Source organism: Carassius carassius, chromosome 16 (assembly GCF_963082965.1).
Source record: "Carassius carassius chromosome 16, fCarCar2.1, whole genome shotgun sequence".
Classification (NCBI taxonomy): Eukaryota; Metazoa; Chordata; class Actinopteri; order Cypriniformes; family Cyprinidae; genus Carassius; species Carassius carassius.
Window position 1 is genome coordinate 33,812,657 of NC_081770.1, and position 15,255 is coordinate 33,827,911.

Sequence of the window (15,255 nt, forward strand, 5' to 3'; positions counted from 1 at the left end):
AAGAATGCACACTAAATGTAATATCCAGTTTGTGTTCTGAACCACAGTGAAACGTGATTTCTGCTGGCTTTAACTTAATGACAGTCCGTTACGAGGGTTTGGTTAGTTCTGGATAAAGTGGATAATGAGGGTGGAAGATCGATTGTGTGCTGTTCTTCCCTGTAACAGGATGCTGTTCCTCTCACTGAAGGGGTGTTTGACGCCACCCGGCCTCAGACAAACACAAGCAGAGATGTGGTCTGAGAGCTCGCACCCTGCTTTGGGCCCGATATAGCGCCGGCACACTTCCCCCTGAACATCCTGTTTGCTGCTCTCCTGTGTACACACACACACACACACACACACATGGCCGAGGACTAGACAGGTGACAGCGGTTCATAGCCTGAGACTGTAGGGGTGATTTTGGGGTGTTTGGGTCTGAGGAATACTGCTGTGAAGCCCAATGATGGGGTGCTGCCTTTTCATCCATCAGAAGGTGAGCAAGCATAGTTACTCACAGGCTGCTCAAATGAATGTGGATGGCATACCGCAGGTCATTTGGTTTTGGGAGACATTGAATTTCATATCGACATCTGGGATATTGTTCAGTTGTTAAACTATAAAAAGAGACACCTGATTACTGGGGTCATTTTCATACTAGAGCTGTAATAAAGAAAATCATTTAAAAAATGACTGAAACTTTAACAAAATGTAAAATGAAAAACGGCATTTGCTCTCCATTTCATCTTTTTGCAGTCTAGGAGAAACATCTGGGAAATTTAATAGATGTCATTTGTGATTTTTAACTTCTTGCAGGGCAGATGAATGTTCTTCTGATGTTACATTAGACTGCGTATGTTTACTTATTTGTATTTCTCTTAAAATTGTTATTTTATTATAATTGATTGTTGTAAAGGAGGGATAAAGTTGGTTTTGTAGGTTGGTTTGGTCAACATGTGGAAGTGGTTGTGATTGTAGTTACGTAATATTGTGTTGCAGCTTCGATTTTTGTGTTATGATGGTTTTATATGTTAAGTGTATACTTTTCATTGTAATTGCATGGAAAAGAGGGACCAGCACATCATTTTAAAACAAAAAATGTAACTTTTATTTAGTGCCGTTGAATGATTAATCATTTAATTTATTTAGTTTCCGTTTAAATAATATCTGTGTGTGTGTGTGTGTGTACTGTGAATATTTATTATGTATCTAAAAAAAATAAAAAATGTATAAATATAAAGTATATAATTTGAAAATATTTACATGTATTTACTTGTTTATATTTATATTCATATAGTTTATATTATATATAAATATATTTGCTATAATATATATATATATATATATATATATATATATATAAACTTAACATATTTTTCTGAAATATATACATGCATGTGTGTATTACATAATAATTATACACAGCACACATACATATATTATGTCAACAAAAACTTTTATTTTTCATTATTTTTATTTTGTTACACTATTTAATAAATACTAGGCATTATAGGAAATTTACTACACAGCAGGCAGTTACACCAGTGTTTCATTCTGAACACACCATTCATAACTATAGTATATTTTTCATGCTTTTCAAGCCAGGAGAGCTGAATCTAATTTACTGGCACTAGTTCTTCGCTGTACATTGAACATATTTAGCGGGTGTAAATCATGGGTCGGGAGCAGCACTAGAGCTTTCAGTCCTTCACCTGCTCTATTGTTCACACTCCTGCATCAGGATGTTCATATTCACGAATCATGCTTCTGGTTGTGATGGAGAACAAACAGTTAGGGAGAAACAATAACACAGCTGGCCAAACCGTTGACCAGTCAAAGATCGAATTAACCATCTACAACAACTGTTTACAGAGCATATATATATGTATAAAACTCAGTCTCACTCTGAGGTCTCTATTTTATTCATTTTTAAAGTTGGTCCAAAGGTTTGTTTTTGTTTTTTTTGTTTTCCCTCATTGTATAGATTTCTTTAGAAATGTTGCAATGTGAGATGTCATTAAGAATTTTTTTTTTTTTTTGCATTTTCATTCATTACTTATTTTTAAAATTCTGTCAAATCTGACATTTCAACACGGTGAACCTATGAGCTATATCTTGTGTTGTTGTGAGATATTCATCTATATGTAACAGTTTCAAAATAAATAAAACTGATCATCATCTGTGTCGTTACAGAAGAAGAGGAAGCAGAGGAAGAGAGATGTGGATTCGCTCAGTCTGTGCAGCTTGGACATCAATGTGAGTTTCATAATTGTGTTTCTAGAACTACAGTACCCATAATGCCCTGCACTGTGGGGGGAAAAACATCAATTACTCTGCATTATCCATCATAGAGTGCTGCAGGGATGTTTTTTTTTTTGTAGGCCAAAACCCCAAATTAGTATTTTAGTCATGTTTCATTGTCATGAAGTCTGAAGTCAAATTTTATTTTATTTGTATTTATTCTTTTTTTTTAGGCTAAATGCCTGAAGGAAGGTCTGTGGTTAATGCAAGCTCAAGATTTTTTTATGTTTTATTCTATGATATAAAAGCATCAGTAATATGATTGAAAATATAAAAATGTTTTAAGTAAAGACAGTATGGAGCTTAGTGATGGTGATGTTGAGGTCATGTGACCATGGTGTAGTTTGTATATTGAGTCTTATATTTAGGTTTTTACTTCAGCTGGCTGTATTTAGGCTTTGAAAATACCTTACTGCACTCTCTCGCTTCTTGGTACCTGGAATTACTGATAATCATAAAAATGCATGAAGAAAGGATCAAAATACCTCAGACTGATTTAGACGAGCAGTTCCACTGTTACTCTAATATTACATGAAAATATTGTTATATAAAAAAAGAAATATTACATTCTGCCGTCGTCTGTTTGAGATAATGAGCCAATGTAAGCCAATGCAGCTGAAATGAAAAGCATTGATTACGAAAGCTCTTTAGGTCGGTGAATGGTATCAGTGAAGAGGAAAATTACTTACATTTTCTTAAAGGTCAGCCTTCTGCAGGCCACAGCCTGGCTTGCTAATCAACAGAAATTAAAGGCATGTAATTGAAAGGTATTAATAGAAGTGTATGATTGCATGTTTTTGCTTTTGTGGTCGATGCGAGATGTGACTGCAGAGCTCCGAGAGGAATCCAACTGCTCTGACTCAAAATGACTTTGCACATCTTTCTGAAAACTGCTGTTAGAGGAGTGTGTTGTGAGGTTTTTATACACACAAGAGCTTTACCTTCATTTACACTCTTAGATATAAAAGAGTTTACAGTAAAGCCATAGAAGAATTTTGGTTTGCCATTCAGAACCGTTCAGTGTGAAGAACATTTCAATAATCTAAACTAACGTTTTCTACAATAAAGAGACTTTATGGAATGGAAAGGTTCCACTGATGCCAATAAAGAACCTTCAAGATTACGAGTGTGCTGTTTGACACTGAAGGAGGTTTAGTTCTGAGATACAGGAACAATTTTTCACATTTTTGTTTAGCCCAACTCCCACTATCTTGGTTGTTATTTCTGAATGCACTATTCTTCTAAAATGCTTCATAATTCTCTTATCATTCTCGTGGGTGGTTTATTCAGGAGTTTTAATGGGGCGTCACACCTGTCTCGTGATCATACTGGAAACTGTCCAGCTGTTTCTCATATTTAAGACTGATGGTTTCGTGCAGATGAGCTTATAAACCTGACATGATTCAGCGTTTATCTGAACAGTTTGTCAGATTCTCCAGGCACATTTTTCTTTTAATTGCCAGTTCTAACACCAACATCTGTTTTACCACAAATATACAGTAGGCGCTCACTTTTTGACATATCTTACAGCATCAGAATTTTTATTTACTCAGAATGACAATTTGATAGAAATCAGAAAGCTGAAATGTCAGTATGCAGCATAGGATCGTAGGAAAAACGTGCCTCTGTCAACATTTTTGCAAAACTCCAATCCATACAATTTACTGCAGTTTCCATGAAACTCTAGATGGCACCGTCCGATAGGTCTAACTCAATCTGACATGACATCATTATCATATGGCACAGCTGACTGGTTCTCTTCTGTATTTCAAGCCAATGAGCTCGCTGCTCAGCATTCAAATACTGTATTTGACTAGTGTTTGCTGGAGCAGTAGCAGTGCGCTTCAGAAACCCTCCACCTCCCCCAGCTCCACCTGTATAGATCTGCTACAAGGTGATTCGTGTATGTTATATATAGGGGTTATTTCATACATGTTATATTAAATGTGCAGCAGCAGTATTTATTGCATGCTGTGGGCGTATTAGCAGTAGTAAGTCTCAATAATTAAAGGGGAAATGAATAATTTCAGTACTTGCTTTAGTGCCATTGATTTGACATTTCATTTCTGAGCTGGAAAGATACAGACAACAACAGATGTAATAAAACTTTGCCAGATTCATGTTCATCCTGTGCATTTCAGGTAAATCTGAATGTACTTTAGACACCACTCACAGAAATTTTTACTATGAAAGAGTTGCAAACTGTTCAAGACTTTACATTATGCTCATAGAGTACATCTTAACTTTTTAAAGATCAAGTTTCTCTGAGCTCCATCTGTGAAAACATCCTAATTTTGCTTCATAACACAAGTAAATATTCACATTCATATTTCTAATGAGACTTTTAATTTTCTGCGATGCAGCGTTTGTTTGAGTGATTTCAGAGCTGAAGGCTTTGAGGTTTCTGCAGAGGTCAAAGCTCTTTATGAATGTAATAACAGTTATTCCAGCTGAATTGGACATAATTGCAGCTTTCCTGTGCTTTTATAGCAGAAGAGTCTGATGGGTTTATATCTGCAGACATCAGAGAGACACCCCAGAATGCAATGCGTTTGAGTGGGGATGTCAGCGAAAAGCTCCAGTAATGACAAATTCCATACCTTCAGCTTGCGGTTGTTTTTAAGTGTATCACAAGCGAGTCCAAACACTCCTGGAATCTGCTTTGAGGCATGTTTTTTTTTATATCCCAGACTGCCTTTCAAGCACCGAAGCATGAGCTCTGAACAAAAGGAGCTGGTTTTCATTGCAGTAGACTGTCTTGACAGCTCTGAGTGGGTGATTCTGGGAAGGTGGGTTTATTAGGATGTGTTATGATGTCAGAGTGGGGTATCCTGGCACGACTGGCCATTGTTTTAATGTTTGGGTGCACCTCCCTTACCCGTACATGTGACTCAAGCCTTAAAATAAGTATTATTCATACTTGACAATTCATCACTCCAATCACTGACAGTATAATGTGAATTAGGGAGTCTGGCCCACCTATTAAAGCTTGGACCCCTCGCAAAGGAAGTTAAAACAAAAGGGTTTGGCAGTCTTACAAGCAATTGCTAACTAAAACTAAAACAATAAAAAAAAATATTACTTTGAATAAATAAATAACAGTTATTTAAGGCAATGTAAGGCAATGCAAAATCATTATCAAGCTCAAGGGTTATTTTTTAGTCAAAAGATAACAAATAACAGAATGGATATAGTTGAATATTGCAAAGAAAAGAAGAAGAAAAACAATACAATACAGTGATCACAGGCTGATTATTCACTACTACCAATGTTATGATACCATCAACTATCTTAAAGATATTGCAAATAGTTTGTTTGTGATAAAATTGTATTATTAAAATAGGCTATTTATATTTCAGTTTTCATTATTTATTCATTTAAAATTATTGTTCTAAATTGTGCATGATTTAGTCATCGTTATTCTGTTCTGATATACTGTGTACTTTATGCCCTACACTGAGACTGAGGGTTGTCTGCATGTCGAAGCTGATTTTCATTCAGATCTCACTCAGCTATGTCTGGACTCTCAGTGCTTGGGGAGACTGGAGCCATGTGCCTGCCTGACATGTGTTTAGCTGAGCCAGAATCTGCCAGTGCTACACAATATCTTGGCTGATACTGAAAGAGTCTGCAGTGACTCTGGTTTATTGTGCAGCCACTTGCGGTTCCTTTGACAAAAACATTTAAACATGTAACCATTAAGCATGCAGTCTTGCAATTTATTTTACAAAGAAAGTGTTTTAGTTTTCTCACAGTCTTGTCCCTGACCTTGTTTGTGCATTAATTTAGCCACAGTTTTGCTAATCACGTTGCAGTTTTAGCTCGCTAGCTTTGTCGGGTGGTCACAGGTTGCTTTTTGCTTATTAAAGAAACAAAAGAACATATGATGGCAAGAAAACATGTTTGGTTTATTGACTTCCATATGCTTAAAAATTCTGAACTAAATACTGCCCTTTTAGTAGAATTTTCTAAATGTTTAAATCTTTCATTGATGTGGTTAATTCGGATATAGGCAATTTTGAAAAAATAGTGTGAATAAAATGGGGTAAGATATTCTGCAAGGGACATGGCTTCCATTTTGACATATGGCAGATTCCTTTATATTAATAATTTAGTTTCTTTAACTGGTATAATGCCTACATACTAAATACATTGGAAACAGAAAAATAGAGGAGAGTCTAAGGTAAAGCAGGCTAGTATTGAGATGAGTCCCCCAGGGTTCTGTCTTGGGTCCTCTCTTTATGTGCCTTACCCCCGTTATCACAATATCTATTGTAAATAATTGACTCCTATTTCCCTGAAATAATACATAACTATGATACATAACTATGATGTGCAAATAAGAGGAACATAACTATGATGTGCAAATAAGAGCCACATAAGAGGTAAAAGTATCTATTATATTAATACTATTATTAAGATTGGTAACCATTTAGGGAACACATATTCACTATTAACTCAGAGTCGTTGTGGTAGTTATCTTAAGGTATCGGGTAGAGTTAGACTAGAATATGGTCATGAAGAATAAGGCTTTAATATGTACTTTATAAGTACTAATAAACAAACCAAAATGCCAGTAATATGCATACTTATATGCAACTGTATAATAATATTGAGTAGTGTTCCCTAATCTAAAGTGTTACCAAAATATATGTATTTTTTTTAATCCGTAATTTCACCCTATGCTTCACCAAGGTTTAGAAGCAATGAATCTACTTATTAATATTTATTTCCCATGCACATTGCATAAATAGGTAGTTTCATTTTAGCCTCCAATGTTTTCAATCTAGACAAAAAAAAAATGGTTGATTGTTGACTGTTATTTCAGTACAGTTGGTTCAGGAGCCCAGCACAGTGTTATCCTGCTTCAGCGGAAGACTTAAATTAACTGCCATTATATGACTGGCCCTTTAAATCCAATAAACCTTTAGATCTATTCTGGATGACATGCTACAGATGGCCTACAGAGTCGAACTGCAGGGTTATATGTACTAGTGCTTTCTCCACCATCTCTTGTGATCTGAAACACAAGGAATTTTGTTCTGTGTGTTTAAATTCATTGGCAAGCAAGAAAAACTCCTGAAGTGAACTCCAGGTCCATTATCATATGAAACTAGCCCATGGTTGACAAGAGGTTAAAAGTGGCACAAATACAATGTCTGCTGACCTAGATTGAGAAACTCCACAGGTGAATGCACACTACTCCAGAAGTGACATTTACTTCACCCTTTGGAGGGCACTACAAAGCCAAACCCTTTCAACAAATGTTGATCTCCTCTGACACCCAACTGTGCCCTACTTTCTCAAAAACATTCCAATAATCATGTCCCAGTCTCTGATTCCCTCTGGGCCACCGGTTTCTATAGGATTTGGCTCAGCTGAGATGTTTTCTTCCTGCCCATTTCCTCCATGATCTATTTTTTTGCACAATGGTCCATCAGTAAAATGTCAAAGGAAATTATGCTCTTCCACCTGTCGCTATATTAGCTATTGCTAATTGTTTGGGTGTTTTTTCACATACATGCATAATTTACATCCCGCATGTTGTAAATTCTAGTTCAAGAGCAATTTAAATGCATGTATATAATTTTTAAAGATTTCCAATTAGGTTCAGATTAAAGGCCAGGGCTTTGAAAAGCACAGTGAGCAGCAGAGCTTGTCAGTCTCTCACATCAAAGATGTCTGGCCATGTTCAAACGTTCAGAGGTCTGTAACACTATCATCATCAGGTTGTGGTCATCTTTACAGGGTCTTTCATGAAGGAGGTATGGAGCTATAGACATCGAATTATGGACAGAAGCCATATGTAGAGAACAGAATATCAGAGATTTGGCAGTGTGAGATGGGTTTAACTAAACCAGTTGTAGGCCTTCAACTAGAATAGCTAATCTTGGTTTAATGTATGGCTTTCTGAAACACTGATTAAGTGCAGATTACTAACATGTGAATTGAAATAAATACTAGTATTAATTTAAAACCAACTGTGCTGATATGAATTAGCATGGCAGAGTTTGCCTATAAAACATGGAATGAACCAAGAAAAGCTTAGAATTGGATGAAACTCCAAGGAAAACAATGGCAGAAAAATAAAAGTCAATAAGAGGAAACCTTTTAAAAGCAAGCAAAATAAACTGCACACATCAACTGTGGCATATAAGAAAAAGAAAAGTTTGTTATGAATTCATACATAAATCCTTACATTCTGCATTTTTATTATTATAATTCGTTATGTTATATATACAGTTCTCTAGTCTTCTTCCAGGAAATCAGCCAATTAAACCCTGGACTAGACTAAGTCTAAGACTACTTAAAACCATGAGAGGAAAAACAGATTTCTGTTAATCTGGTTTGAAGGGCCATTTTAATCTAGAACTAGGCTTAATCTTTAGGTGTTTTATTATCATCTGCGTCATCGGCTATGTTGTTAAAACACATTGTAAATGGAGCAGAATGGTTTACTTGGTCCGATGAAGCACAATTACTTTTGTGATGACAACTGTCCGATGACTGTGTGTTGTGATATTGTCATTGTGAGTCACTGTGTCAGGATCAGTCTGTGGAGTTCGCTGGAAGAAACTTTACTCAGACACTTTATTCATCACACCGACATTTACACCGCTGTTATCGTAAACTCAGGAAGTTCATTAGAGTCAGTGAAACACGTGCAGGAACGGAAACCCCTTGAAAGATCATGATGATTTCTCTGGAAGTCTAATGTGATGATATTTTCTCTATATCAGGCCAGTTGTTCTGTGGGACGTCAGTAGTGGACGAAGTACACTCATCAAGTATTTGAGTGCACATACTCCAATAAAATACTAATCCAGTAAAAGTACTCATTTTCAATTTTACTTCAATAAACAACCCTATCTCATGGCAATTCATACATATTTTATGAGGTGGTCAATTCATATGACCTCACTCGTAAAATTTTTTATGATTTTTGCTAAATCGTATTTTCACGAGTTCCCCAACTCGTATGAATTCGTACGAAGGACCCTCCCCTAACCCCGCCCCTAAATTTTAAAACTGGGCACCGATCTGGTTTCTTCAGCTCAAAATAACAAGGAATGATATGAAGTCCATCCTAGATTTTGTCTTTTAAATTAGCATTTGTATCAGATTCTATGAAAATAACTTTTGAACACTTTTGAAAACAAAGCATTGAATAACTGACTAATAGCTTTTTTTTTTCTTTTTAAGCCTTTTAAAAATACTAATTTTTAAGAAAAATCTCAGTCAGACTTAAAGGTTTTAGCATCTGAAGTCTTCATGTGTTCTTATGAAATACAAATGTAGTAAAAGGTATATTATGCTTTATAATGTATTGAATTAAAAGCTTGCCAAAATAAAATGTATATATATATTTATATATATATGATACTCTGAATCAAAATAATAAACACAACTACAATGCAATAGTAAAACAAATGAAAGTTAAATTTATTTAATTTTGTTCATTTAAAGGATGAATACTAATTGCACACTTGATTACATTACTTTTTTGTAAGAAATAACATGGTGTCTACATAAGATTTGGCTAAGATTTCATCACTTTGTCAGTTAGACTCTACTTTTGCCTGAGTGTGATTAGATTATCACTGATTATCAATTAAATCACTGTGGTTTCTGCTTTTCCTTGTCTTCAGTGAAGAACACTTAGCTCTGTTTCAAACCCTGATGAGTTGCCTACTTAGCATTTTAATGCACTATAAATGTGATACAATTTCGGCTAAAAAATCTTACAAATAAAGCTCAGTAAAGCTTTTGTGTTTATCTTAGGTTAAGTTTATCATCAGTCTGAGGAGTTCTGCGTGTACAAGTCCTTCTCTTTTCTGAATGAAATCAGATCTACTAAACAAGGGCTCCTTTAGTGTAGCACTGAATACATAACACATTCTCTCTTGAAACCACAGCACGTCACGACAAACCTTTTAACCCTTCACCAAAAAATGGAAATTCATTTTCAGTCATTTACACCCCTTCATGTCGTTTCATGTCCGTTTCTTTGTTGTGTGGAAGATATTTGAGGAATGTTGTTAACTGGTTCAGATTTTTTTTTAAATACTATGGACATGAACCCTTTAGTAACAGCTATTCTCTCATGTTGAAATCCAACATCAACAATTATGAACAACAGGCGATAGTTTCTGCAGGAAATGACAGTAATATGTGCTTTACACAGAATCGTTTTAATGTAGTGTAGGCAAAATGCCTTTATGACCTTCTTTCCTGTCAGCATGCTTTAGCCATTTCTTTTATGTAATGAATAATTTAATAAGTGTCATCTCAAGTAGTAAAAGTACTAAAATATTAAGCCCTCAGCCGAGGTCTGTGAGAACTGGGTCACTTCATAAATGACTATCGTGGCCACAGAAGTGTGTGTGAAACCTGTAGGTGACAGAGGTCAGAAGCTGCGGGTCACCAGCAGCACTCACCAGCGGTTTGGGGTTATTTAAGTGGCACCTCGATGAGTGAACGTCAAAGGCGACTGTTTGTTTACCATCAGTGTTTTGGCTGGCGTTCATCTGAGCGGTCGCTAACCACACGCTACACTCCTTCACGCCTGATAGCAGCACAATCACAGGAACCGCTCAGCCGGGGGAAAGAAAAACCCCTCAAACTGGACTGTGTTTCCTGCTGCTGCTCACCGAAACAGAGGTTTCAAACCTGTAGAACCCACAGACCCCTAAATATATATAATCATCCACATATGAGGGACCCACATCCTGAAAATTAAAGAAATCAGGGTAAAACTTCAGTACAGGGACCAATTCTGACTATTAACTACACTGTTAAAAATAAAGGTTCCAAAAGAGTGTTTTCACAGCGATGTCATGGTTCCCTAAAGAATCTTTTAGTGAACACTTCTAAAACAACCAATTCTGAAGAACATTTTAATAATCTAAAGAACCTTTTTCCACTGTAAAGAACCTTTTATGGAATGAAAAGTTTTCATGGATGGTAAAGGTTCTTTGTGGAACCACTGATGCCAATGAAGAAGCTGTATTTTTAAGAGCGCTTTGTTAGCATGCCTATATTAACATATTGGCTGTTTATTAGTACTTATAAAGCACATATTCTGCATGACCGTATTCTACATCCCTAATGCTACCCAATACCTAAACCACTACCTTACTGACTATTAATAAGCAGTGAATTAAGAGTTAATTGAGGAAACAGTGATGGTTATTGGTTTGTTAATAGCAAGAATTGGGGCTTAAAATAATGTGTCAACAAAATAAAATATATCTTTGTGTATAAAGACCCAATTTATTCAGTGAAAAATTAATTATTATAAATATGTGTACAACATTATTTGGAAAATATTAAGCCTCTTTTCCATGAATTTTCCCACTTATACTCTTTTGTTAGATGTATTATTTAAGTCTGTTTTAATTCTTTATTTTAATCTATTTTCACTATTCATTGATTGACTGATTGATTTTGTTTGTTTTTATTTATTTTGCTTAATCTTAATCTAGTTTAGCTATCTTAATCTTATTTTTTAACTGTCCCTATGTTTTATAGTAAATATATTCTTCTTATTTTTAATATTATATTTCTACATCATTTCTTTCATTCTACTCACTATAGTACCGTACTGTTAGATTTATTATTTTTTTAAATCTTTATTTAAATTCGTATTTGCTTTATTCTTTTTTATTTAGTTAGTTTTATTTGTTTGTATTATTATATTCTTTCTACTACACTTCCTTTTTTTGCAGCGATGCCATAGAAGAGCCATTTTTGGTCCCATAAAGAACCTTTCAGTGAACAGTTCCTAAAAGTCCTTTTCTGCATTTGAAAGTTCCATGGACGTTCAAAATTCTTCTTTGAATCGTTGATAGTGCCAATAAAGAACCTTTATTTTTTTTCTCTCAGCTTTCCCAGGGCCCCCAACACTTCACTGTGGCCCCCAGGGGGTCCTCCTCAAACCCCAGTTTGACAACCCAATATTTCAACTTTAAAGTATGACACCTTGCAATGACCTCACGATCAGCCTTAAATATATTTACATTAACATTTATTCATTTAGCAGACACTTTTATCCAAAGCGACTTACAAATGAGGACAGTGGAAGCAATCAAAAACAACAAAAAGAGCAATGATATATAAGTGCTATAACAAGTCTCAGTTAGCTGAACACAGTACACGTAGCAAGGGCTTCTAAATAATACAATAAATAAAAAGAAAACAGATAGAATAAAAAAAGAATAGAGCAAGCTAGTGTTAGAGGTCTTATATATATAACAGCCCAGAAGACTCAAGAACTGCTGTGATGTTTGAACTGCATTATAACTGGACTTTATCAAATATCTGAGTTATGTGGCTTATAAATATAACTCTTAGCGGTTTATACAGCACTTACGTAACCTTTAACACTTTTTTTATTGCGTACTAGCACTGTTTTTTTCCCTCTGAAGAAATACAAGTCGGTAGTAGTTTATGTTCAGCTTCTGCTCTCCGCGTTCACGCGACGCGCCCCCTCGTCCTCTCTCACGCGGCGCGCCCCCGCGAGCAGACGCAGATCTCGCTGTGTCTCTGCTGTAGTCCTCCTCAGAGCAGTGCGTCTGTCTCCTCGAGTTAAGAGCGTCAGGATCAGAGTCGGGATGGTGGCGAAGGATTACCCCGTTTACCTGCTGATCAAACGCGCGAGCGGCCGCGGGGACGAGCCGCAGGTGAGACCGACAGAGCTGATGAAAACAGAATAACACTAGTGATCATTCTCATTACTACTACTGACCGTAATAATAACGTACAATATTCGTGATCAAACATATTTTATTCAATACTATTTAATAATTTGATACAAAAATTGAGCCATTACTTTGTTGCTTTAAACTTTTTAGACTTCTAAATGTGTGTATTTGTTTACATGTAGAGCTTTATGTGATTTATTTAGATATTGCTGTGGTATACTGTCACAAATACATTTTTAAAAACTGCCTTGTGCCTGATTTGTGTAAAATCCTGAAATCAGTGTATTTATAATCACATCTGCACACTGACTTGATGAACGAGTCTGATGTCTGAGACTTGTGTGACTTTATTCTCCCAGAAGCAGAAGTCAGTATGCTTCAGGATGGTGAAGTGTAGCAGATGTTTGTGGTGTTTTCTGCTTCTGATGTGGTTTGTGCATCTGGCAGTCAGCTCTGGGTTTTTCTGCATCGTTTCTTCACAGACTGCTGATGTTTTTTGCTCTGTTGTGTGTCCAGATGCATTAGCAGAGGCTGAGAAACTCCCAGACTACTACTGATGTGTTGATCTTTCTGTCCTGTTGTTTGGAGTTTTTTTGTATTATTATAATTTAGTTAAACAGACTCTGATTTTACTGTGAAGTCAGCTTTTTATTCAGTCTGTTTAAACCACTATAGTGGCCCAAAAAGCTGATATAATCTAGTATACTGGACAAAAAAAATTATGAAGTTCTGTTTTTAGGCACATACTATGATGATGATGATAAATAATAATAAACTTTGTTGTTGTTTGTTATATTTGTATATCAATACAATGTATATATATGTAAATTATAGAAATATATACATGTAAATAATTTCAATATATATACAGGCACGTGTGTGTGTGTGTGTGTGTGTATTATGTAAACAAACACTTTTATCTTGGATGCGATTGATCGTTTGACAGTACTAGGTTTTTTTTATTGAATGATTGGTGAATCAGACTGAATTGGAGTCTCTGCTCTGAATCATTCAGACTCTCACTGAATCACTTTAGATGACTCACTGAACCGCTGGTTCTCACAACATGAATCACGTCTGAAGCTGAGAACTGTTACTGATTTATGTGCGCTTCCAGAAAGCCAGACTAAAGATGCACTTAGTAAAACTCAAATCAGTCTGATAACTGCCTGGTTAGCTGCTTCTCTTAGCACAGTGAATTCAGTTTATTCTGATTTATATCAGCTGCAGTGTGTTTTTAGCTCAGTTAGGAAAAACAGGAGTCTTTGATCGTAAACCCATTGCATGAGAAAACATGTTTATGGATTATAATTATAGACAGAGCAATCTTGTTTTAATATTAACATTGAAATGGTTTGTATTCAGTTTTGTCCCCAGATATTATAAAGTTTAGATGCTGGATTGGAATCAGAAAATCATGATCTTTGGATGCTGTCTTGAGGAATTGCATTGGATTGCACAGATCAGTCGTGTCTCTGAGCGTGTGGGACTGGGGTTGTGCTGCTCGTCAGGAGTCAGTCGCAGGGCTCTGGATCACTTCACACAGTGAACTGCGGTTTGTTTGATGAACAGGAGGTCTGTGATAATATCAGTTGACTTTCCCATTCATCACAATGGCAGTTGCTCAGCTGCATGCTGCCGCTTTTGCTTTGTGAATGCTCAGTAATTATATTTACACTTAAAAGCATTCAAAATTCATAGAAACACAGGGATAAGTGAGTAGTGACAGTTCTGCTTTCATGAGGTTAGTTTGGTTTCAGCTGTGAGGCTGAGATAGTTTTTATCTGAGGCACTCGTCTCTGGTGTCGTTGTGATTGTGATCTGTGTTTTTCAGCAGTATGACTGACTGCAAGCTGTTTTACTGATGCGTCCATGATGCCCTCGCCTTTCAGCAAATTTGCAATCATTGTATCTGTTTGCCCTGACAGTAGATTCACACGCTTCTGCTGCTCTCATGCAACATGTGAAAATGCAGCATTGTTTTTTATTTCAATGTTTATTTTTCTATTTCTACAATTCTTAAAAATCTATTTACGAAACTTAAAATGTACAAAAATTACCATTACCCTTTTTGTTTAGTATGCTTAATGTTCAATAGTGTACAGCAAAATATATCAAAACTTAATAATATGCATAGCTAAGAACTTCATTTGGACAATTTTAAAAGTGATTTTCTCAATATTTAGATATTTTTGCACCCTCAGATTCCAGATATTCAATCCCAGCCAATTTTTATCCAATCCAAACGAACCATACATCATTGGAAAGCTTA

The 15,255-nt window shown here is 35.8% G+C and overlaps 1 protein-coding gene across 5 annotated transcripts in view; it reads left to right on the forward strand.

The window, feature by feature from the left end:
• Positions 1-15,255, forward strand: part of arhgef3 (Rho guanine nucleotide exchange factor (GEF) 3) — a 42,500-nt gene that overhangs the window by 15,599 nt on the left and 11,646 nt on the right. For 2 of the 5 annotated variants that reach the window (XM_059569926.1, XM_059569930.1), the window contains exon 4: positions 2,173-2,235. In XM_059569926.1, the coding sequence (XP_059425909.1) occupies positions 2,173-2,235 (63 nt within the window). Of the gene's footprint in view, positions 1-365; positions 476-2,172; positions 2,236-12,767; positions 12,963-15,255 lie in introns of those variants that run through there. The other 3 variants (XM_059569928.1, XM_059569927.1, XM_059569929.1) reach the window with 3 other exon arrangements.